The sequence below is a fragment of the Sciurus carolinensis genome, chromosome 2 (genome assembly GCF_902686445.1).
Source record: "Sciurus carolinensis chromosome 2, mSciCar1.2, whole genome shotgun sequence".
In the NCBI taxonomy this organism is placed as follows: Eukaryota; Metazoa; Chordata; class Mammalia; order Rodentia; family Sciuridae; genus Sciurus; species Sciurus carolinensis.
The window spans coordinates 22629359-22655073 of record NC_062214.1 but is presented as its reverse complement, the minus strand read 5'-3'; the positions used below and the strand labels follow the sequence as shown (position 1 = coordinate 22655073).

Sequence of the window (25715 nt, the reverse complement as noted above, 5' to 3'; positions counted from 1 at the left end):
GTTTTTGTTTAATTTTAATATATATATATTTTTAGTTGTAAATGGACATAATACCTTTATTTTATTTATTTATTTTTATGTGGTGCTGAGGATTGAATCCAGTGACACATGCAAGGCAAGTGCTCCATCACTAAGCTACAACCCCAGCCCCAAGTAGGGATAGATTTTGAGGGTGAGGTCAGTTCTGACCTTAGGAGAGCTCTTCTTACAGGTCTCTTCCTTTGCTTTTATGGTGAACTAGTGAGCTTATTTGTTTAGTTTGTTATTCTTACTTAAGAACTACCACCCTCCTCTTATTTGCTTATCATCGAAATCTCTATTATTTTTGAAATTACTGCCCTTAGGTATGAATCTCTCCAGGTTCTGTTCTGACCAAGTACCTCTTCTCTTCCCTTAGGCAAAACGTCTGAGTCGCTAGTCTGGAATAAGGTCATAGGCCCTAGTTCTCTCCACTTACCTCTCCTGGTGTGAAATCTTTGGAAATAAGTGAGTTAGGGAAAGAGCATTTGAAGCCATAGTATTCTTGGCCTGAAAAACATGGGGCAAAGCTTCCACATTATGAGTGTAGTACAGAGCTGGGTTAAATCATACTCTCCAAGAACTCAGCTTCTTCAATTTGGGAGTTGGAGGGGATATGAAAAGTTTGTGACCTTGCATCCTAGGGAGGTACCATATTCCTTGTTTGGAAGTTAAGAATTCCTGGGTTTGAACAATCTGATTCCATCCTGCTGCCCAGAGTCAAATGCTTCAGGTGTAAGCACCTGGCCCAAGATGGGCCAGAGTCCTTTATCAGGAAGATGGGGCTTAGACTAGGAGTCTATGAACTCATTAAGCTACCCAGTCCCATCAAGGAATAAGAAAAAGTTAGGGCAGAGCAAAAACAAAGACTAAGAAATATGTAGGATGAATACCAGACAAGAAAGATTTCCTGAGTTCCTAAGAATGCTCTGTTTATTGGCTCCCATCAATCCTTAAACATATCTGCCTCAGGTTCTGCAACAAAGCACTTCTTGTAATCAGTCACTGTGAGGAGTTCCAAAAGACTGCTGTAATCAGCTGTCAAGAGTCTTGGGGCTAGGGTTGTAGTTCAGTGGTAGAGCACTTGCTTGGCATGTGTGATGCCCTGGGTTTAATCCTCAGCACTGCATATAAATAAATAAATAAAATAAAGGTTCACTGACAACTGAAAGAATATTTTTTTTAAAAAAAGTCTTAATAGTCACACTCTAGGATGACGTTAGGAGAATTCTACTTTTAGCAAGTCTCAAATAAATCCTTCTTGAAAAGGTGATTAAGAATGTCTCCAGGGCTGGAGATATAGCTGAGCTGGTAGAGTGCTTGCCTTGCAAACACAAGGCCCTGGGTTCAATTCCCAGTATGGCAAAAAAAAAAAAAAAAAAAAAAAGTCTCCAGGCCCTGCTCCCCAATGAAAAATAGCTCACCACTCAGAGGACCCACCCGAAGTACCTTGATTGTGCTCAGACTCCTCATTGGCCACTCGCATCAGGGCATCCAGCACCAAAGCGTTGTCTAGCCATGTGTACCACTCCTCCAACTCCTGAAGGAAGCTGGCTGTACCTGTTGACTCTGACACCTTTCGAGTTGCCAGTTTGCAAAGCCGCTCAACAAAACCAGGGATGCTGAGAAGGGCCGCTGTCAGGAAGAGAATGAGGAAATTTCCAAAACAATCACCAGGCAAATGAGCTCTAAAGCACTCAACTATATGAATGATAGTAAATGATTCTTACTGAAATAGCAGTTAGTCAGAGCTGCTCTTTTAAGAAAAAATGCCAAGCCAAAGTAAAATAGCAATAAAATTTAAGAAACAAGTTCAATTTTTAGCAGGTTCAGGGAAACTACAGCTCTCTTTTATCTATTGGTGCAAATATATACTGGAATAACCCTTATACCTTAAATTTGTGTTTCTTTGAGTTAACAGATTCATTTCTGGGAAACCATCATAAGAAAATATCCAGTCATGAATACAAAAATATCTGTATAAAGATTTCCACTGATGTGGTTTTTGGAATAGTATAAAGGTTAAGATAACTAAATGTTCATCAACAGCAGATTGATTAAATATAACGATAAATCCACACAATGGAATTTAACACAGACTTTGAGAATGATGACACAAATTTTTACACAGACTCAAAAACTTTTTAAATTTACTTGTTAGAGAAAAAAGTAAATTATTAAACAATATTGGTTTAAGCTCATTTTCTTCAAAAATTTAAACATTTGTTTCTTTAAAATATACATACCTACAACTAAAAAACATTTTTAAAAATTAAAAAAAATATATATATATACATATAAAGAAGAAAAGCATGTAATATACCGCAGCTATTCCTGAGTAGGAAAGCATATAAATGCTCCTTTAAAAATGGTCCATGTATATATAATATGTCATGCTTATCTAAAAACAACAAATTTTAAAAATTACTTATCTTGAGATGTAGTTCAATGGTTTAGAGAACTTGCCTAGCATTTATGAGGCCCCTGATTCAGCCCCCAGTATCCCCCTGACCAAGCTACATATCTGTAGTTTCTGACTTTCCTATAACAAACAGTTACCAGTAGAAAGAAGACAAGCATCCTTTCTAAGGATGATTGAATGATAACTGAATGATTTCATCTTGTATTTCTACTAATCCCATTCACTCATATTAAGAGAGAAATTAAGATCAGTATAAGAGAACAATAAACTTTAATGACAGGGATATTGGGTTTAAATCCTGGTACCATCATTTAACCTTCTTGAAAATGAGGCTAATGTCTGTATATATTTATTTAAATATGCATTAAACCTCCCAGGAAGGACAGAAAAGAAACCAGCAGCAGTAGATGTCATAAGAAACAGCCTGAGGAAATAGCCCAAATGTCCATCAAACTGAACAGAGGGAATTAGGTCATTGGGAATAAGAGTGAATGGAAGGTTGAGGTGAGAGGAAACCAAGTTCAAGACTAGCCTTAGAAAACTTAGTAAGACTGTCTCAAAATAAGAAAATAATGTGGAACAAGACAGAGTGGGGTAGATGTGCAACATGTAAATACACTCAACAGTTCACTTTAAAATGGTCCATTTTATGTTATGTGACCTTTATTTCAATTAAAAAAAACATTTATATTGAGATAGTTTTTTTTTTTTTTTTTTTTAAAGATACCATTGTTTTACTCAACAGCTTGGCAAATATCAAAAAATCTGAAAATGCCCTGTACTAGGAAGGGTTAATTTGTCAACTTCCATCAAAGTTTAAAATACAAACAACACCCAGCATATTATACTCTATCACACAAAGTTGTTACCTGTAGTAACAAAACTGGAAATAAATTTCCATTAATAGGGCATTGGTCAAATAAATTATGGTAGGCTCATATAATGCAATAAAATGTAGCTATAAGAAGGAATCAGAGCTGGCTGGGGTTGTGGTTCAGTAGTAGAATGCTTGCTTAGCACATGTGAGGTACTAGGTTTGATCCTTAGCACCACATAAAAATAAATAAATAAAATAAAGTTATTGTGTCCATTACAACTAAAAGTTTTTTTTTTGTTTTTTTTTTTTTTTTTTTTAATTAAGAGGGAATCACATGGGGCTGGGGTTGTGGCTCAGTGGTAGAGTACTTGCCTAGCACATGTGAGGCACTGACTTTGATGACTCAGAATCACATTAAAATAAAGAAATGAAATAAAGGCATTGTGTCCATCTACAATAAACACACACACAAACACACACACACACACACACTGCCATATATACAAACAAGAGTCAATCTTTCCCTCCTACCCCCAATCCTATAATTGGCTCATATAGAGATCTCTGAAGAAGACTGGTAATAAATTACATAGGAAGGAGACAAACTTTGTACTGTTTACTGTTTATCTGCTGTTCCTTTTGTACTGTTTAGATTAAAAAAAAAATACTTAGGTATGTATTCCTTTTCTAAAAATAAAAAAGAGTTTGGGTTGTATACAAAAATTTTTACCTCATTGGATTTTTCTTGTATTTCTTTTCTCCAATATAAATAACTCCAAGTTTCTTTATTCAGAAGACTCACTTTTCCTCATTCTTTTATTGTTGATGGACCTTTATTTTATTCATTTACTTATATGCGGTGCTGAGAATCAAACCCAATGCCTCACGCATGCTAGGCAAGTGCTCTACCACTGAGCCACAACCCAGTCCAACTTTTCCCTATTCTTGAATACTAAATATACCCCTTCAGATGTGACCTTCCCAGCATTCACGGTTATGAGGCCCTTACTTCTCACCCCAGAGATTCCTAGGTAGAGTACCCCTGGCTTTGATCCTCAGTCACCCAAAAAAAGAAAAGAAAAAAAGGGAAGAGACATAAGAGCTTTCTCTTTCTCTTTGTATCCACAGAGGAAAAGCCCCAAGAGGATGTAAGCCACCTCCATAGAAGAAAGGCCTTGCCAGAAACCAATCTTGACAGCACTTGATTTTGAACTTCTAGCTTCCAGAACTGGGAGAAAATAAACTTCTGTTATTTAAGTCCCTCAGTCTATGATATTTCATATGGCAGCCACAGCTATATGCATTTAAAAGTATTCAATACTGGAGTTCAGTTAAAAAATGACAACAGAGGTCTTTCTCACTACTTCTACGTAAAGAAGTTAGCTCAGTGTTTGCCATAGAGCAGGAGCAATGTCTACGTAATGTGTGTTCATGTCAGTGTTAAGGTATAATTCAGTTATAATAAAATTTATAATTTTTTAAAGTATTATTTACAACTTATTACAATGAGAATGCTCCAAAAATCATATGGAAGGAAGAGAAGAAGAAACACCTAACAGAACAAGGAAGGCCTTTTCTATAGACACAGAAGGCAATGCAAACCTGTAGGGAAACACACTCATCTAGGGTCCACAGAATACACATACTCATGTTTTTTTTACAGATATCATGACTGAAATATGTAAAATTTATTCCTTAATAACCTACAAAGCACAGTTATAACCATCAGGACCTTAACAGAGTTAATGGAGGGCACATTCAATATTACAAAAGCAGGCTGCTGTGTAGCAAGCACTTCAGTAACTCTGCAGAGACAGCCCTGGAATGCAGAAACAAAGTATTGTTTTCTAAGCACCACCAGAGCTACCTTGGGATGGTCAGAGTTTTCTAGTGCATTTTTATTATTATTATTTTTTTAACCCTAGGGTACACACTGATATGCAGTGATACATTTATTTATCAACAATTTGATGTCTAAATTTCTAGCTGTTAACAGTCAAGAACTAGCTTTTAAAAATTAGTACATTATAATTATACAAAACAGTGGAATTTGTTGCTACATATTTATACATGTACACAATGTGATACTACCTCCCCTTTCTCTACCCCCTTCTCCCGCACCTCCATTTCCTTTATCTATTCTACTGGTCTCCTATTTTTACGAGACGCTCCCTCCCCAACACACACGTTTTTTTTTTCTTTTTTCTTTTTCTCTCTCGGGCTTCCACATGAGAGAAAACATAGAACCCCTGACTTTTTAAGTTTGCTTATTTCATTTAACATAATGCCCTCAAAGGAACTAACTGTAAAGATAGTTAAAAAAAATTTATCATCTATATATTTACAGCCAGATGTATACCCAGTTTCCCCAAAACCATCTTAGGTCAGAATAATACATTATCAATAAAATAGAGTTATTCTGCTACTGAAAAGAAATATGTGGGGTAGATTGGTTAGAATAGGGTTTTTTTTTTAATAATTAACATATCCACATGGTTATAAATCAAATATATATAAGTATTATTAAGAAGTCCCAGTGCCACTGATGACACTGGCCACCATTACCAGCCACTTCCTAGCAGGTAACCACTTCAGATTTCTTAGGTATCCTTTCAGTTTCTTTATGCAGACTGTATGTAAGCAAACAAATGAATAGTCTTAGTCTCCCTCCCTAATATGAAAGTATCGTATTATAAACACTGTTCTGCATTTTCTTTTTTTTTTAAATTTTTTTAGATGTTGACAGGCGTTTATTTTATTCATTTATTTATACATGATGCTGAGAATCGAACCCAGTGCTCCACACATGCTAGGCAAGAGCTCTACCACTGAGCCACAACCCCAGCCCCTGTATTTTCCTTTTTATCATTAATATTTCTTAGAGATTTTTCTATGGTAGTACATAGAGATCTTTTTTTAAAGTTATATAATTTTCCATCATATAAACATTATATAAATTAAGTAGTTTCTTATTGATGGACATTTGGATTGTTTCCAGACTTTTGTTTTGTTTTGGTACTGGGGATTGAACCCAGGGCCACTTAACCACTGAGCCACATTTCCATTTTGTATTCCTACTTTGTATTTTTTACTCAATTCATGATCCTCCTGCCTCAGCCTCCAAAGAGCTGCTGGGATTACAGGTGCACTCAGTAAGACTTTTGTTATTATAATGTTGCAATGAATAACTTTGATATACATCTATAAGATAAAGGTTCAGAGAGGCTTAGTAGGACAAAAGGTATAAATATTTGTAATTCTGATAAACAGTGGATTTTTATTTATTTTTATTTTTAGGTAAACACAGATACGTGTAAATTTCTAAATGGATTGTCAGGATTCTTACACCTCAATCTCTAGAGATATTCAAAGAGCTAGATGATTTAGGAAGGGTCTCAGAGGTATAATCTCAAAATTCTGAGAACTTTACCTTGGTTGATTTCAGCTGCAGAAGGCCCCAAGCTCAAACTCTTCTTGTGCTGAGCATTTTTGGCAAGAAGTGTGTGCTTGTCATCGTTCCCTGTATCCATCTCTGAAATGGTGACAGCCAGAATCCGGCAGAAATTAGCAAGCTGTTGCTGATCGAAATTGGATACTAATGAACTCAGATTGGGAACTTCATCTAGTCGGATCATTTCCTACAGAAGATACAAATGAAACAATTCCCATGCTCAGTTGGCTCAAGAGATTGTTAACTGCCCTTGTGCATTTCCTCAGAAATGGGTCTCAGTAGTGAGACCACTCAAGTGTTCAAATCCCAGCTCTACAATTAGCAGTTGTGCGAGATAAGTAAATTTTGGTATCTCTCATCTTTCCTTGCTATCTGTAAAATGAGACTAACATACTTCCTAGGATTAGTCCACGGTTTAAATTTATCCTTTGAGCACCACAGCTCCCATGCTCTACCTTTGCTCTTGTGACGCATTTTTGGCTATTTAAAAAAAAAAAAAAAAAAAAGGTGTGGGGCATCAAATTACATAAATCATAAACTACCACTTTTGCTACAGATTTTTTTTTTTAAACTAGGGGTTGAACTCAGAGCCTCACACATGTTCAGCAAGCATTCTACCACAGAGCTATATCCACAGCCCCTTTTATTTATTTTTATTTTGGAGACAGAGTCTCACTAAGTTGGTAAGGCTGGCCTCAAACATGTGATCCTCCTACCTTAGTATCTGGGATCTAGGCATGAGTCACCATGCCTGGCTTAGATTTTTTTTCATTTTAAGAAATTTTATATATATATAGATTTTATATATAAAGTTAACATATATGTGTGTGTGTGTGTGTGTGTGTGTATATATATATATATACATATATATATATATATGTTTATTTATTTATTTATTTTTAAACTGGGTATTGAACCCAGCGTCTTGCACATGCTACACAAGTGCTCTACCACTAAGCTATATCCCTAGCCCCAGGTAATCATTATTTTGAACTTTGCATTTGTTATTCCCAGGGCATGATTTTATTCTTATAAATATTTTCATTAAATTTTATGCTACTGTTCTGCATGCACAGTGTGATTATGATACTATACCTTACTTTTGACTCAATGGTGTGTTTATCTACATGGATCCAAATAGCTTTCATTCAATTATTTTTTTCCCTTTATTCCACAATTTAAGTGTTCTCCTTTTTATGCATTTAGGTAAGTGTAACTTTCACTATGAAACAATGTTACAATGCATATTCCTACTGATGCTCCTTGTGTACATGTATATATACCCATTTATGTAGAGTACAAAAAAGCAAGTATTCTTATTTTTTTCTTGACTTTAAGAGAAATATTTTCAAAGTTTCAAAATTAATGTTTACTGTAAGTTTCAATACATATCCTATATTAAGATAAGGAATTTTCCATTTATCTCTAGTTTTGTTTTTGTTTTGTTATAGATGGACATAATACCTTTATTTTATTTATTCTTATATGGTGCTGAGGATCAAACCCAGTGTTTAATGCATGTTAGGTAAAGGCTCTACTATTGAGCTACAGTCCCAGCCCTAATTGCTACAGTTTGAATATGGTTTGCAACCCACCAAAGGCTTTTATACTGGGAAATTGATCACCAGGGTAATCCTATCACGGTGGTAGAATCCTTAAGATGTGGGGACTCTAAGAGGTCCTAATGACACTGGGAGTGTACCCTCACAAGTTATTTCTCCTGGAACTCCTTGGTAGTTCTTGGGAAAGGGTTGTTATAAAAGGTCTCACCCAGGTCTCTCTCTGTTTCCTACCTCAAAGTGTAATCTTCTTGCTCCCTCTTATATACTCACACATTGCTACCTGCCCTGAGGTGATAGAGCCTAGGGACAGCCCTTGCCACAGACCCTGTGCAATGCTCTCTGAACTTTCAGTTTCCATAACTGTGAGCTAAATAAGCCTCTTTTTCTTCATAAGTAGCCTGTGTCCAGTATTTCATTACAGTGACAAAAAGTTGACTAAAATACTAGTTTTTATTATGAATGAATATTGAATTTTTTTGAAATGACTCTTAGTTGGTTATATTCTTTTTCTTTTTCTTGCTTAAACTCGCAAATATTTTTTTTTTTTTTTAAATCTGCAAATGCCGCCAGGCTATAATCCCAGGTATCTGGAAGGTTGAGGCAAGAGAATCACAAGTTCAAGGCCAGCCTGGGCAATTTAGTTCAGATCCTGTATCACAATAAAAAAAATTTTTTTAAAGGGCTGCTCAGTGGTAGAGTGTCCCTGTGTTCAACCCCAGTATTGGGGGGGGCGGGGGGGAGTCTGCAAATGTGTGTACTATGTGAGCTTTCCTTATTTCAAATGGGTCTTATATTCCCCAGGTAACACGTGCTATCCTTCATCCTACCGATTTACTACACTTCCACAGGATCAGGAATTTCTCTAGCACTGCATATAATGTAGACTTGTAATTATTTGTTTCTGCATCTATTTCCCAAATAATTGTGACACTACCTTGAGGGAGGGGCATAGTTTACCTTTTGTCTAGAGCCCTAAAGCATAAGACCCAGTAGCGAAAGAATCCACAAACATGCACTAAAAAGCTAATGATTCCTAACTGTTTTCATGAATCCCACTGCCCTCTATTTCTGGAGATGGAGGAGAGGAATCTGCTGTGGAGGGAGAACTGGGAGCAGTTGCTTCCACCTTTGTCTTTTCTTTCCCTAGTCAGTACACATAAATGTCAGTTGTACACATAAATGTTAGTCTTATTATTGGAAACTACTTCCAGCTCTTCAGTTCCTGTAACCCTGGTGTATTGGTCCCAAATCAAACCCCACCACCCAAAAGTCACTTCTTTTTACATTTTTTGTTTAATATTTGATATATACAACATGTTCTGAAATAAGAAAATGAATACCTCTATATGCCTTTCCTGTTACATCTCTCTGCTTGTCAGATGTAACCACTGCTGTGAATTATTGCTTTGCCATCAATGAGTTTTATCATACACAGAATCTGATTTTATTTTTGAGCTTTATAAAAATGAAATACTATCTATAGTCTTCTACCACTAGTTTCTATCAATCATTTCCATTATTCAGCTATGTTGCTACCTAAAGCAACTGTTCATTCACTTATAATACTTCACAATATTCCACTGTATAAAGAGACATGGATCACTGACTTGCTTTCAGGTTCTGTTCTGAAACAATGATGCTATGAATGTTGTCATATGTTACCTGATGCACAGAATAAATTATATTTTCCATCATAGCCTAATAAATACACATGTGGGAATGTATAAATATGGAAAAAAAATATCTTCAAACAATACCCTTGCATGACACACACTTTGATCTTTTTTATTTAGTTATTAGACCCCTTAATTTCATAACTCCTCTGAGTTCTATCTAGCACTTTCATCTCTAGGAATCACTGTTCTGGAGACTAAGCTTTCCCACAGTGTGTTCAGAAACAGTTTACAAATAACCCATGGCAAAATACTAATGCCTCAGCCCTCTGAACAGTTTCCCTAGGTGCTTGTTCAAGTATAAAACAAAACAAAAAGTAAAAATAAATTCTCCTGATACTAAAAAATTAGCAGTGGGTAAGCATTTCCATGGATACACATTTTCACCAACATTTCCTCCCTCTGTCCCTCCCTATTCATATGGGATTTGCATTTCCTTGTTTATCAATGAAGTCAGTCTTCTTCTCTTACATTTATGGCTCACTTGTTACTCTACTGTGAGATATTTGTTGGTTTCATTGTTCATTTTTCAACTATGCTACGTTTCTTTTTCAGAGTGATTTGTAAGGAAATTCCGAATACTAATCCTTTGTTTGTTGCATGAATTGCAAATACATTTTCCCAGTTTGTGGTTTGAGTTTCCACTTTTCTCCTGGTGTCTATACCCTTTGCAAACTGTGCCAAGATACCCATCAAGTATAGTAGACTCCATCATCATTTTTGGCAGCACAGAAATGAATGAGAAGGCATAAGGGATCAGGTGGGGAAAGTCATGGAGAGTCATCACTCCTATGCTCCTATATCAGCCTCCTATGCGAGACTGCTAGAGAGTGGAGTTTCTGCCATGAAGGCCCTCTACACACTAGCTAGAGCACACAATTACTGGGAAAATAACAGTCTTTTTGTCAAAGGGCACAAAGGACTTGTCTGGGGCCTGCACACATCTCCAATGTGTTCCTATAGACAATGGGTCACTTGTGCTACTTCTGCCTGAACAATGACAAGCAAGTCCTCAGAAGAGCATAGCAGAAAGACAAATGAAAGCTGAGGTCACGAGTACCTACTTCCTGCGATAGCAACCTTAAGGAGGCTGCTCAGCCATAAGGGGGAAGAAATCTGTCAACCAGAAACCAACAAAGAGGCTCAGAACAGATAAGGACTGGGGAAGCAGGCTCTGAGTCCTAACAAGGATCACAACAAAATTCTAAAAGAGTGAGTCTCTAACAAAAGTCTTTTGGCGGGGTCTGTGAGTTCTTGATGAGAAATTTATAAGTCACAATTTTTAAATTTAATTAATTTAAAAATTTTTTTTTGGTACTGAGGATTGAACTCCAAAACAATCTACCACTGGGTTACATCCCCACCCCTTTGTAAAGACAGGGTCTTACTAAGCTGTCCAGAATGGCCTGGAACTTGCAATTCTCCTACCTCAGCCTTCCAAGTAGCTGAGAAGAGAGGTATTTATCACTGCACCTAAATGCTGATTATAAAAAACAAAACAACAACAAAAAAACAACCAAACTATGGATAATTTGAATGTCTACCTTATAAATAACCAAGTAGCAGGATTTCAGTGCTCACATTTTTGTCTACTATGTTGGCAGCAATTAACCAATCTTAATCATTAAAGGCATATGAGAAAAACTGAGGAAGACTTAATAAGCAAAGGCCAAACATTACCACCATGGGGAATTTACCCTAATGAATAATGGTTTCACAGCAGTTTCAAATACAGAGAACTGGTTCTAAATTAGAGTTACCACACAGCATACAGTGGTATAGATATGCTAAAAAGAATGTCTACCATAATAATTATCGAGGGGCAATTTTATCTTAGCAAAGAAATACTGGCTATCACATTAAATTCACAAAGTCAATTTGAAGTTTTAGTTTCTTAATTAGTTTGGTTTTAATTTATGTACTTATTTAAGTTTCATAGTCATAAAAGACTCACTGATACTAGTTTTATACTTGAATATATCTAAGTAACACCAAAAAACAATTTAACACTGCAAGTATGAAAGAATTTCTTTTGAAGGAATTCTGTACATTACATTAGGTTTGAGAATCTAATAATCTAATATATGCTCCCCCATCTATTCAGCAACCTGCTGGAGGACACAGCTCAACTTTTTTTTTTTTTTTTTTTTTTTTTTTTGCGGTGCTGGGGATTGAACTCAGGGCCTTGTGCTTACGAGGCGAGCACTCTACCAACTAAGCTATCTCCAGCCCTCAGCTCACCTTTTTAACACCCAGAATATCTTCAATGAGGGTTGCTGTTTGTAAGAAAGTCTTCTTACTTGTCATCAGTGTAAACAGGAAGATCACAAAATCATTCTTTTCTGCCAAGCGCTTGGTAACTCCTTCCGTCTGTCACAGGGAGAGAGAAGAAAAAGCAAGGTTGTGAATAGGTTGTGACCATAAAATATAAACAGCAAGACCTTCCTTCCAGGTGCTGGAAAGCAATCTCACCTTGGAAAAATGGTACCCCAATAAATCTAGGACATCATGTGTTAACTGTGGGGAACAGCTGCAAATGCCCAGTCATGCATCAAAAAGCCTCTGACACACAACAGGGAGCCACTCTAAAGCTGAGAATGAGAAAAGTAGGCGGCAGTGGCCTTAGTTGACCTATAAAATCTAAGCCCCAAATTTAGAGAACAAACAAACATGATTTGGAACAGAAACTGGTGACTAATGTGAGTGATTTCACTCAGAGCTAAAAGAATTATTTCAGAATTCTGCCTCCCCAATATTTCTACTTGTTGGTCCTGGTTCTAAGGCACACATAAAATAAATCCAATTCTCTTGAGTGTCTGAAGACAGTTCCTGTGTCTGCATCCCCACTCACACGTTCCCTTCTTAACCACTGAAGATGTGGTAGGGAGATAAATGGTGCCCCAATGGCAGGGGTACTTACACAGACACAGGTATTATACAGGATGCTCAGGCAGTCCTTGGACATTTCATCACTTACTGAAAGGGAAGGCACAATAACTGGTTATTTTTCTCACTGAAAGGACAGTATAACATTATTACATTTTAAAGAACTATAATAATTCTCTCCAAGATGATTACTTTTCTTTTAGTATATCTCCTTCCAGTCTGTCAAAAATTTGTCTATCAAAGATTTCACAGTGCCCATCAGAACTTAAAAAACAATTTGTATATTACTTTCTGGTTTGATACAGCAGCCAATTTCCTACTGTACACCACATTCTTCACATTCAATCTGCTGTGGTGCCATCACTCAATAAAGTCATTTTTCCTTTGTGTCTTTGTTTAGGATAAGCCAGAATTTTGAGGGCGGTTTTGCTATTTAAATAGACTATAAATAAGCAACTTAATATGTGTGTATAGCCTCTTTATACCTGGGTTCAATTTTTGCCTCAAGGTACATTTTCAAAAGAGAACTACTAAAATCCAAAGTACAAGCATCTTAATTGCTCATTATAATTTCAATTGGATGTTCTGCTAGCAGCAAACAAAGGTACCACTTTTACTAAAGATTCACCAACTGAGTGTTTTATTTTTTTTAATTGCTGTTAATTATGTTGGGCAAATAGCTTTTAGTGTTTGACCTACTACTGATTCCAGTGAACTCAGTATTTCTCTGTGAGCAGAACAATAAAACAGCACAAAAATGTAAACTTAATTTTTCATGACCCCAAAACCCAGAGATGATAAAACGAAGTACGACACATGGACAAAAGTGTTTTGTCTTCCACTGCTTGTATTTTTTAAAAAACTATCTTAATTCTCTCCTATGCTGCCATAAATTCTCCCTGAGGTCCCAATGAGCAGTCCTGCCAAGCTGGCTTGACCAGAAAGGTTGCCTCATATATCTTGAGACAATACAGGTGCCCTGTATCCCTCATCACTACCTCTCAACCCACTTCAACCTTTTTTGCTTTATATATTTAGTGGCTTCTGAGCAGGGTGGAATACCAGATCAACCTATTTCAATATTTCTAGGCTTTCCAGTTTCAAAGAGAGTTGTTGTGATTCATGCATTAACCAAGTATTCATTTAGCACCTACTCTAAAACATATAGCAGTAGCAAAAAAAAAAAGAGAGAGAGAGACAGAGAGACAGAAAGAAAGAGACAGACAAAATCTAGAGGGAGGAAGAAGAAAATAAACAAGTGCACTACCAATTACAAGATGCTACTTGCTGTCAAGGTAGAGAACATGAAGGACTAACCTACTGCACAACACTAAGGCATTAAAGATAAATAGGAATTTTCTTAACCACTACTGCACACACAAATGAGGCCTTATACAATATGTGTTATTGATGTTAAGGGTAAATTTTTTAAAAATTAAAAAAACATACATGTGATGCTTGTAGAAGGGCATTCTGGCTTTTAAGACTCCCTACTTACTTTTTAAAAATTAAATACTGAATACCTAAAAAGAACATCTGTAACATGTGTAAGTTACAAATAATAGAAGAATAATACCCATATACTCACTACCCAAAATAAAAATTATATAGTACCAAAAAACTCTGACTTTTTATCATTTGTGCTCTGGTAACGACTGACTTTTTACAAAGAGCATGTATGACTCTTCTAACAAAAACCTAATAGGTTTTTCAAAAACGTAAATAAAGTGATTATACCAGGTTATTCCTTACTCTCAGGTAGCTATATATGTGAAATAAGAATCTCCAAAGAAAAAAAAGTTGGATCAAACAACTACTAAAAGATTTATAGTGGCAAGGGAGGCTGACAGTAGCTCAGGAGGCAGAGGCAGGAGGACTGCAAGTTCAAAGCCAAGCTCAGCAACTTAGCAAGGCCCTAAGCAACTTAGGGAGACTCTACCTCAAAATAAAAAAATAGAAAGGGCCAGAGATGTGGCTCAGTGGTTAAACGCCCTTGCATTCATTCCCTGGTACAAAAAAAATTAAAAAGTTCAAAAAGTTTAAAGAGGCAATTCTTTTAGCTCAGTGATTTTCATGCTTTATTTTGTTTTTGAAAGTGCTAGGTCTATATTTCTATATAGTATGGAATGAAGGAAGAGTGTTGCTTAGTTGGGGATAGAGAGAGCAATTGGAACTGAATATGGTAAGCTGTTAAGAGTTAAGAAGGGAAAGAAGAGCAACGCTGAAGAAATGCCACCATACTGGTACATTGGGAAATGAGAAACAGTGCCTGACAAACATACTTACTTTTTAGTTTCTGTCCCCGGATAGAGATTGTAGGTCTCATAAGAATTTCTACAAGGAGCTATTTAAAAACAAAAACAACAAGAAAAAAAGGAATAAAAATCTGAAAAATTAATTCAAAGCACAAACTATAAAACATTCTTTGCTACCACAGTTCATGGCCCAAGTAGCTGTCACAGAACTACAAGATCTTCTTGTGCCAGAAGACAATGAGATTCAGGGGAAGAAGAGTTGTACCAGAGTCAGAAAACCTGGATTCCAGTCCCAACTCAGCCACATATTTTTCATGTAAACTTACACATGCCAATGTCCCTATTTGGGACTTGGTTTTCTCATTTTTATAAATGAGTAAGTTAGATCAATGTAATCTCTGAGGTTCAATGTGACTTTAATATTTGAAAAGCTACAGAACATTATTACTACCATGGCTCTTCTTTTACTTAAAGAACACATGTATGTTTATTAAAAAGGTCTCAAAAGGTATACCATAAATCATTGGCACTGATTTTTACCAAGGGCTGGGGGTGATATGCATATATTTTTCATTTTACATACTTTTAATAGAGTACACAAGTTTCCTTAAACTTTAGAATAAATATGTATTTAAAAATTCATTCTGTTGGAAAGAGACAATTTATAATTGATAAAAGGGTTAATCCATCATGAAGATATATTTTAAATAAACACACACTTCCCAACAGAGCTCCAAAGTACAGATGTGAAAGCTGACAGAACTAAAAGAGACAATTCAAATATAATGGAGTCGGTCATGGTGCACACCTGTAATCCCAGCAACTCTGGAGGTGAGACAGTAGGATTGCAAGTTTGAGGCCAGCCTCAGTAACTTAGGACCTAAGCAACTTAATAAGACCCTGTTCCAAAATAAAAAATAAAAAAGGCTGAAGGTGTAGGTAAGTGGTAAAACACTCCTGGGTTCAATTCCCAGTACCAAAAAACAAAACAGGAGGATACTTGTTATGGTTTAGATGTGAGGTGTCCCCTGAAAACTCACATGTGAGACAATGTGAGAAGATTCAGAAAAGAAATGATTGGGTTATGAAAGCCTTAACCCAATCTGTGAATTAATCACTTAATGAGACTAACTGAGTGGCAACTGAAGGCAAGCAGGGTGTAGCTGGAAGAGGTGGAGCATTGGGGCTGTGGTTTTGAGGCATATATTTGTATCTGGTGAGTAGAGTCTCTCTGCTTCCTGATTATCCTGTGAGTGACTTCCCTCCTCCACACTCTTCTGCCATGTTCAGCCTCACCTTGAGCCCCAAGGAGTAGAGTCTGCTGCCTATGGATTTAGACTTCTGAAACTGTGAGCCCCCAAATAAACTTTTCCGCCTCTAAAACTGTTCTGGTTGGGTCCTTTAGTAACAGCAGCAAAAAAGCTGACTAAAAGAGTACTTTAATACTTTGCTTTCAATAATGGATAAATGACTAGGCAGAAGATCAGTTAAAAAAAAAAAAAAACAGAAGACTTGAACATCATAAACCAACTAGGAATAACAGACATTTTTATTTTTGTTTTTTTATTTTATTTATTTTATTTTTTTGCGGTACTGGGGATCGAACTCAGGGCCTTGTGCTTGTGAGGCAAGCACTCTACCAGCTGAGCTATCTCCCCAGCCCAACAGAAATTTTTAGAACACTCCATGCAGCAACAGCAGAATACCTTCTACTGAAGTATGCACAGAACATTCTTCAGGATAAATCAAATACAAATTATATTCTCTGGTCAATGAAATTAGAAATGAGAAAGAAATATGGGAAATTCATCAATATGTGGATAATTACAAAAATTGTCCCAAACAATAAGATTTAAAAATAAAAATCACAAGGGAAATTTATAAGTATCTGAGATACATGAATAAACCAAAACTTATACATAAAGCAATGCTGAGAGGGAAATTTATAGCTAATGATGATCTTTAAAAAAAAAAGACTTCAAATCAATAATCTTCTACCTTAGGACACTGGGAAAGGAGGAATAAACTAAAGCCAAAGCAAGTAGAGAGAAGGAAATAAGTATTAGAGTGGAAACTAGTGAAATAGAGAATGGAAAATAACAGAGGAAAACTGCATGCCAATAAATTAGATGACCTAGATAAAATGAACAAATTCCTACAAACTACAAAAAAAAAAAAGATTCAAGAAGAAACAAAATATCTGAATAGCCTATAAAAAATAAAGCAACTGATTCAGTGATCAAGGATACAAAAACTTCTATACATCAAGAAAAGCAGAAGCCCAAGCAGCTTCACTGGTAAATTATACAAAACATTTAAAGAAGAATTACTGTTATCAATTTTTCATAAACTCTTCCAAAACACAGAAGAGCAAGGAACACTTTCCAACTTATTCTATGAGGACAGAATTACCCAGATACCAAAGTCAAACAAAGATATCATAAAACCACAGACAAATATCTCTTATGAATGTACACACAGGAAAAAAAAAAATCCTAAAAACACTAGCAAACCAAATCCGGCAACATATAAAAACCCTTATACACCATGACTAAGTGGAATTTATACCCGAATGGCAAGGTTGGTTCAACATATGAAAATCAATTAATATGATACACCATATTGTTACTCCACCCTGGTCTTGTATTGCCTGGGTGCCCTTGCTGAATTTTTATTCTGCCCTAATCTTTCTTACCTTTGAGGACAGTGTCTGAAAGGCAGACACTGATCTTCATGATGGCTGGTTGAAATTGGTTGGGTCTAACAAGGTGGCCAGAGTGACAGCCAAAAATCTCTACTTTATTATAATAAAATACTATTCCTCCCCTTTATTAGCCTGCCCCTCCCCCTTGTTTCTTTCACCCTATGTCTATAAACTCCCCACCAGACCCTTAAGGAGCGGGAAGTTGATTTGCAAGTTTATCTCCTACTTCTCCTATTCTTGGCACAAACTAAAAGTCTCCACTGCTTAATCAGTGCTTGGTCTTGTAATTGGTTCTGCAATTCCCAGAAGGAAAAAGGACTCAGCCTTTGGAAAACAAAAATTAGTAACATTATCAACAGAAGAAAGGATAAAACCCACACAAACATCTCTCAATAGATGCAGAAAAGTATTTGAAAACTATTCAACACACTTTCATGATAAAAAAAAGAGAACAATCAATAAGGAATAGAAGGGAACTTCCTAACCTGATAAAAGACACTAACAATAAAAAAAATAAATAAACAAAAAAAAAAAAGCTGAGTGCTTTCCCACTGAAAGCAGAAAGAATTCAAATATGTCCACTCTCACTACTTCTATTTATTATCATATAAAGGTTCTAACCAGGGCAAAGTTAGAAAGAAAAAAAAAAAAAAAAAAGTGGGGGTGGAATCCAAATTCGAAAGGAAAAAGCAAAATATCTCTATTTGCAGATGTTACAACCTATAATACAGAAAATCCTAAGGAGTCCACTAAAAAAAGAAAAAAAATTATAGAATAAATAAGAGTTCGGTAAACTTTTGGGATACATGAGCAATACATAAAAATACCATGCATTTCTACAACTATAGCAATGATCAAACCAAAAATTCCAGGGCTGGGGTTGTAGCTCAGTGGTAGAGTGCTTGCCTAGCACATGTGAAACACTGGGTTCAATTCTCAGCATCACATAAAAATAAATAAATAAAGGTATTATAGACATCTACAAGTAAAGAAAAATATTTTTAAAAAGATTCCACTTACCAAAAAGAATAAGAAATTTAGGAAAAAATTAAACAAGTACAAGACTGTGCAATGAAAAGATAATATTTTTGAAAGAAACTAAAGATATCCTCCCCCAAACTGACCTACATATTCAAAGCGATGCCCATCAAAATCCTGGCTGGCTTCTTTTCAGAAATTGACAAAACCAATCCTGAAATTCACATGCAAATGCAAGGGGCAGATAATAGCCAAAACAATCTTGAACTAAGGTACAGAAGTAAACCCATGTGTGTTTATGATCAATTGACATTTGACAAGGGTGTCAAGACAAACAATAAAAGACTAGTTTTTTTCTAATTGTGTTGTGACAACTGGACAGTCACATGCAAAATAATGAAAATGGACTTCTACCTCAAATAAACAAAAAGAAACTCAAATAGATCAAGGACCTAAATATAAGAGATGAAACTATAAAACTTAGAAAAACACACAGGAGTAAGTCTTTGGGACCCTGGATTAGGCAATGGTTTCTTAGATATACACCAAAGCCCAAAGAATGAAAGAAAAATTAAAGAAAATGAACTTGAACAAAATTAAAAACTTGTGCTTCTCCAAGTTATTCTTCAAATGGCCAATACATTAACACAGGAAAAGAAAAAATGGTCAACATCATTAGACATCAGAGATATACAAATCAAAACTACAATGAGGTGCTTCTTCATACCCTCTAGAATGGCTATAATCAAAACTACAGATAACAACCGTTGGAAAGAATGTAGAGAAACTGGAACCTCCATATACTGCTGATGGCCATGTAAAATAATGCAGCTGCTCTAAAAAACAGTTGGCAGGTCCTCAAAAGTTAAATAGAGCTACCATATGACCCAGCAACTCCACTCCTACATATATATCAAGAGAAAATTTTAAAAACACCCAATCCAATAGGAAATTTTAAAATATGGCCACAGAAACACTTGTACTTCAATGTTCATTGCAGTTTTACTAATCAAAGCAGCATTAAAAATAGCTAAAAGTGGAAACAACCCAAATGCTCACTGATGAATGGATAAACACAATAGGGTATATCCATACGACGGGATTATTTCTTGACAATAAAAAGGAATGAAGTACTGATATATACTATAACACAGATAAATCTTGAGTCACAAACCACGTATTATATATTCCATTTATATGAAATGTTCAAAACAGGTAAATCTATACAGACAGAAAGTAAGTAGATTAGTGATTGCCTAAGGATGGGGGGCTTAGGAGGAAATGGGATGTGACAAAGGATGTGGGGTTTCTTTTTTAGAGTGATAAAAATGTTTTAAAATAAATTGTGGTGACAGTTATATAACTCTGTAAATTTGTGAAAAACCATTTAATGTTCCACTTTAAATGGGTTAATTGTATGGTATATGAATTATATCTCAATAAAACTGTTATGCTAAGGAAGTCAGACATGAAAATCACAATGTATGATTCTATTTATGTGACTGTCTATAATAGGCAAATCGACACAGACAGAAAATGGATTAGTGGTTGCCAGAGCTAAGGAAGGCAGAATGATTGCTCAAGATATGAAATTTCCTTTGGCATGATGAAAATTGTTCTGCTGATCACTGTACAACTTCATGAACACACTAGAAACTAATGAAAAATGGTTAAAGAACTATGTTTATGGTATGTACATTAATAGTAGCAGTAGTAGTACTGGGGATTGAATCTAGTTGCACTTTACCACTGAGCCACATTCCCAGCCCTTTTTATTTTTTATTCTGAGACAGGGTCTCACTAAATTGCTTAGAATCTTGCTAAATTGCTGAGGTGGCCTTGACCTCCTACCTCAGATTCCTGAGTCCCTGGGATTACAGGCATGCACCACCACACCTGGCTGGATACTTTTCAATCATTACAAATAATGCTGTACTGGGGCTGGGGCTAGGGCTCAGTGGTAGAGCACTCACCTAGCACATGTGAGGCACTGGGTTCAATCCTCAACACACATGAAAATAAATAAAACAAAGGTAAACACACAAACAAATAATGTTATACTATTTATGTATACAAAGTTTTCTTTTATTAAAAAAATTTTTTATATAAAGCTTTACTTCATTTTGATTTATGTCCTTAGGAGACAGTCATGAAATGAATGCAACAACACAAAATAAACACTGATCTTTAAGGTGGCCAGGCATCCTACAAAAATGCTTTTCAAAAGAGATCACAATCACCAAGCAAGAAATAACATGCTCAACTGCTCAGAATACTATATTTAAAATAAATTTACCTCAAATGGAAGATGGAGTAGGTCAATGAATAATAGTCTCTGAATGTCAAGCTTTGGCTCACACTTACAACACAGCTATATTCTATTACAGTAGATAATAGAATATAGATGTATATTTTGGCCTACATCTATTAAAAAGTTGGGAGATTTTACCCACACATCTAGATTTCCATCCCCTCAGGGAAATTGTTGATGAGAATGGAAGAGTCATTTCTTGCACAGAAATGCAGGCACAAACTCCACAGTTCTCCACAGCCTCTGTAGTCTTTTGATTACTGCAGATGATTTTGCTCCATTTGGTTACATACTTGGCATGTGACTTTACAAACTCTAAGATATACTATCAGTGTCATGTTTGGGGTTGGGTCAAGTTGACAAGAAATAATCCAGCCAAGATTGTGGTCAGTCATTCCAATCCAGCTGAGGTTTGGGCAGGACAACCAACAGAGGTTTATTTTGGGATTTTGCTAATACAGAGCAGAGGAAATGAACTTGTTTGAAAAACACCTTCAAAGGCAAGACAGCAACAAAGTTCAACAAGAACAAATACAATAACTGAAAGTCTGTGAGACACAAAAGACCAAAGCAAAACCCATATTTATGAAGATGGGGATTCCTGAGGAAACTGATCTAATTCACAATAGGAAAGAAAACCCCACAAAAATCACCTGGCGAGGTGGCGCACACCTAAAATCCCAGCAGCTCAGGAGGCTGAGGCAGGAAGATCACAAGTTCAAAGCCAGCCTCAGCAACTTAGAGAGGTCCTAAGCAATTCAGCAAGATCCTGTCTCTAAGAAAATACAAAAAAGGGCTGGTTTGGTGGCTAAACGCCCAAGCGTTCAATTCCTGTTACCAAAAAAAAAAAAAAGAAACCCACGAAATCAATAACAGTTGATCCAAAGAGGTCCTAATATAGGACAGGCACTTACTATACAAAGCTACACTTTCACTACAAACAGAAACCAGGCTACAGACTTACATTATTATTCTTTTTTTTTTTTTTTTCTTGCGGTGCTGGGGATCAAACCCAGGGTCTCCAAGCACTCTACCAACTGAGCTATCTCTCCAGCCCACATTATTATTCTTTTTCCTTTTATAAATATGTTGGTTTTTAATCAGTAAATCCCTTGATGTACAAATTCAGAAGTAAAGGGTCCCCCTCGATGACCAGTAAGCAAATGCTACAGGACCACTGGCTCTGCTGAGAAGAGGGAATGCTAAGCAGCAATTTAAAAAAAGATGGGGAGGGGTATAGCCCAGGGTAAAGCATTTGCCTAGCATGTACAAGGACCTCAATTCAAACCCCGGCACTGAAACAGGGAGGGAGGAATAAGGACCATGGTTGATATGGATGCAGATAAAATATTCTTTACTTTTGTGGAAAATGGTATCTTTAAGAAAAAGGAGGGTTGGGGTTGTGGCTCAGTGGTAGAGTACTTGCCTAGCATGTGTGAGGCACTGGGTTTGATTCTCAGCACCATGTATAAATAAATAAATACAATAAAAAATCCATTAACAACTAAAAACAATTTTTAAAAAAAGAAAAGTTTTAAAATTGAAGTATAACACAATAAACAGTATAAATCTTAAAAGTACAGCATGAGTTTTTACAAACAGAACAACATTCCTATATAGTCACCACCTAGATCAAGACAGAGAATAACCCTAACACCCCACTACGATCGCTCCCTTCTATTCCTTCCAAATAATAAAGGAAATGGTAGAGATCTAGAAAAAAAACTTGTCAAATTTCAATCCCTAACAAATATAAAATTCAAGTGGTATAAAAATTTAAAAGATACAATAAAAATTTTAAAATATTAAGAAGGAAACAGTCACAGTTTATAATCCAACAGCAGGAAAAAACATGCAAGAAAACTCTGAAGCCATAAAAGGAAAGACTGATTAATCTCACACAAAAAAGTAAACACTTCCAATTTAAAAGTACCACAAAGTAAAAATTCAGTTCTCAATGTGTGTTGGGGGTGTGGTTAACACATTAAAACACTTATAACAAAAGATTTCTAAAAAATAAGAGTACTTATAAATCAGTAGGAAAAAGGACTAATCATCAAATATGAAGAGCTGCAAAAGGTATTATGACAATTCACAGAAAAGGATCTACTTATAAACACATGAAAAATATTCAATCTCACTTACAGAAGAATGTAAAATTTAAAAACTATAAATACATAAAAGACCTCTTATATCCCAATAATAGTAATAAATAGTGCAAGCTTCTTTGAAAAAACAATCTGGTAGTTCCCCAAACAGTTTAATAGAGTTACCACACAACCCAGCAACTCCACTCCTAGGTATATGCCCCAAGAGAAATGAAAATCCATGTCTACACAGAAACCTGTACAAAAATGTTTGTAGCAGTGTTATTCATAATAGTCAAAAGTTGGAAACAACCTATCCGTCCATCAGACACATGGATGTACTAAATATGGTTTATCCATATAATGGAATATTATTTGGCCATAAGAAGGAAATGGGTATTGATAAATGCTTCAACATGGATGAACCCTGAAAGCACTACGCTATGTGAAAGCAGCCAGTCATTATATGATTTCATTTATATGAAACGTCCAGAACATGGACTACAGAGACAAAAAGTAGATTCATAGCCAAGGCAGGGCTAGACAGTGATAGAAAGATAAGGAAGCAAAAGCTAATCCATATGGAGTTTCTTTTTTGGGGTGATGAAATTGTTCTAAAACTGCAGTGATGGTTGCACATATTTGTGAATACACTAAAACACCAATGAACTCTATACTTTAAGAGGGTAAATTACATGACATGTGAATCATATCTCAACAAAAGCCTGGTAAAAACTATGAAGAAATACTACTTTTCTCACATCTGCTTAGTTAATACTTAAAGACAGTTTGGTGAAACTCTCCAGGTCTGGTAATGTTCTTTTTCTTGATTTAGGCAGTAAGACAAAAATGAATTTATTTTACAGTAATTATTGCTTTAATTTTCTACATACAGATTATACTTCCATAGAAAGCCATAAAACTTCACACATATATACAATATATTGATGATGGTATAAGTAAACAGATACTCATATACTTTGTTATTGGGGATGCAAGTTGATAAAACTATAAACTGCAGGCTAATAAACAATAAAAGACATGTGCTTTGATTCCAAAGGTCTACACTCACCCATGTAGAAAAAAATACATACAAAATCTTCACTGAAACCTTGAAATAGAAAAGGTGTAGAAAAAAAGGGGAAAAAAAAGAAAAGGTATGGAAAAACGAAATGCCCATCAACTGGGACCTGCATGAATAAATTATGGTATAATTACATCAAGGAATACTATTTGGCTATTTAAAAAAGGCAGATTTATGTGTACTGAAATGAAACTATCCCCAAGATAGAGAGAATAACATAAAAAAAGCAAGGCAGAGGAGAGTGTATGGTATGCCCCTGCATGTGGAGAGACTATAAACTGAGGAGTGTGGAGTATTTACACACATATTGCATCATAATATCTCTAGAAAGACATACAAAAAATTAATAATTACAACTGCTTCTAAGAAGGAGACACAGGGAAAGTGGGAGACACATTTTTTGCTTTGTATCTTAAAAAAAAAAAAAAGGTGGCTATAGTATCAATTCAAATAAATAAATTCTTCTTAAAAAAAAACTATATGCTGCTTCAACATATAAGAATGCTACTCAGCTTCTAAAAGATTAAATCTGAATTGTTTGCTATAAATTCTGAAAGGTTTCCTGTCTCCCATTTAAACACTTAAATTCTCAAAATGGTTCAAGTAGGAGAAATAACAATAATAATAAAGTTACTTACATCAACACCTCCAAACAAGTCAAAAATATAAGTATTTGGATAAGTGGTTTCTTGAGTAAGTTTCCTATCTTCAGTAACAAATGCCATAGCCTCCATGGAAAGAAGAGGAGAAATTTCCTAGTTTAAAAAAATAGTACAAAGATATTCTGTTTTAGAATTCAACACAGACTGAAATATCAGTTTGCATTTTAGCCACAAGTTGAATCCTCATGAGCACAAAGATAAATAACTCCAAATGAATTATACTTCCTAGTATTCAGACTCCTTTAGGGTCCTTGTCCACACTGAATCTGGGCTGGTGTGATTTGCTTCAATTAACAAAATGTGACAGAAGTGACACTATGCCACTTCTGGTATAACCCTTAAGAGTTGGTTTTTACCATCTTGGAACCTAACTGTAGTGCTCTGAGAAATTCAACATAGCCATCTAGTGAGGTCATGAGGAGAAGAACTAAGGCCAGGACTGATACCTTTAGCCTATCTCCAACTGACAGTTCACACCAACCAGCCATTTTGAACATTCCAGATGTCTCAGTATCCCATCTGATAGCAGAAGAGGCAGAAGAACCACTCAATCAACCAAGAATTGTGAGAGATAAATGATAGTTACTACTTCAAGCTACTAAGTTTTATGGTGACTGGGTCTGCACCAATAACCAAATCTGTTGAAGAGTCACATCCTGAAGGAAGTCCATCCTGATTTCTCCCATTCAAAAGCAATCTGATGCTCTTCTAAAGGCCCAAAGCAATCTGTAAGTCATTTATCACATTCAGCACTTTTATTTTGTATCTATTTATAAATCTATGTTATTTCTTCCCTAGAATACAA

General features: G+C 35.7%; 1 protein-coding gene across 1 annotated transcript in view; it reads right to left on the bottom strand.

Annotated features, from left to right (window-relative positions):
* Nucleotides 1–25715, bottom strand: part of Trpc4ap (transient receptor potential cation channel subfamily C member 4 associated protein) — a 73654-nt gene that overhangs the window by 29315 nt on the left and 18624 nt on the right. The window contains 6 exon segments of the mRNA XM_047540921.1: nt 1468–1653; nt 6688–6895; nt 12185–12313; nt 12864–12919; nt 15116–15173; nt 24887–25003. Coding sequence (XP_047396877.1) covers nt 1468–1653; nt 6688–6895; nt 12185–12313; nt 12864–12919; nt 15116–15173; nt 24887–25003 — 754 coding nt within the window.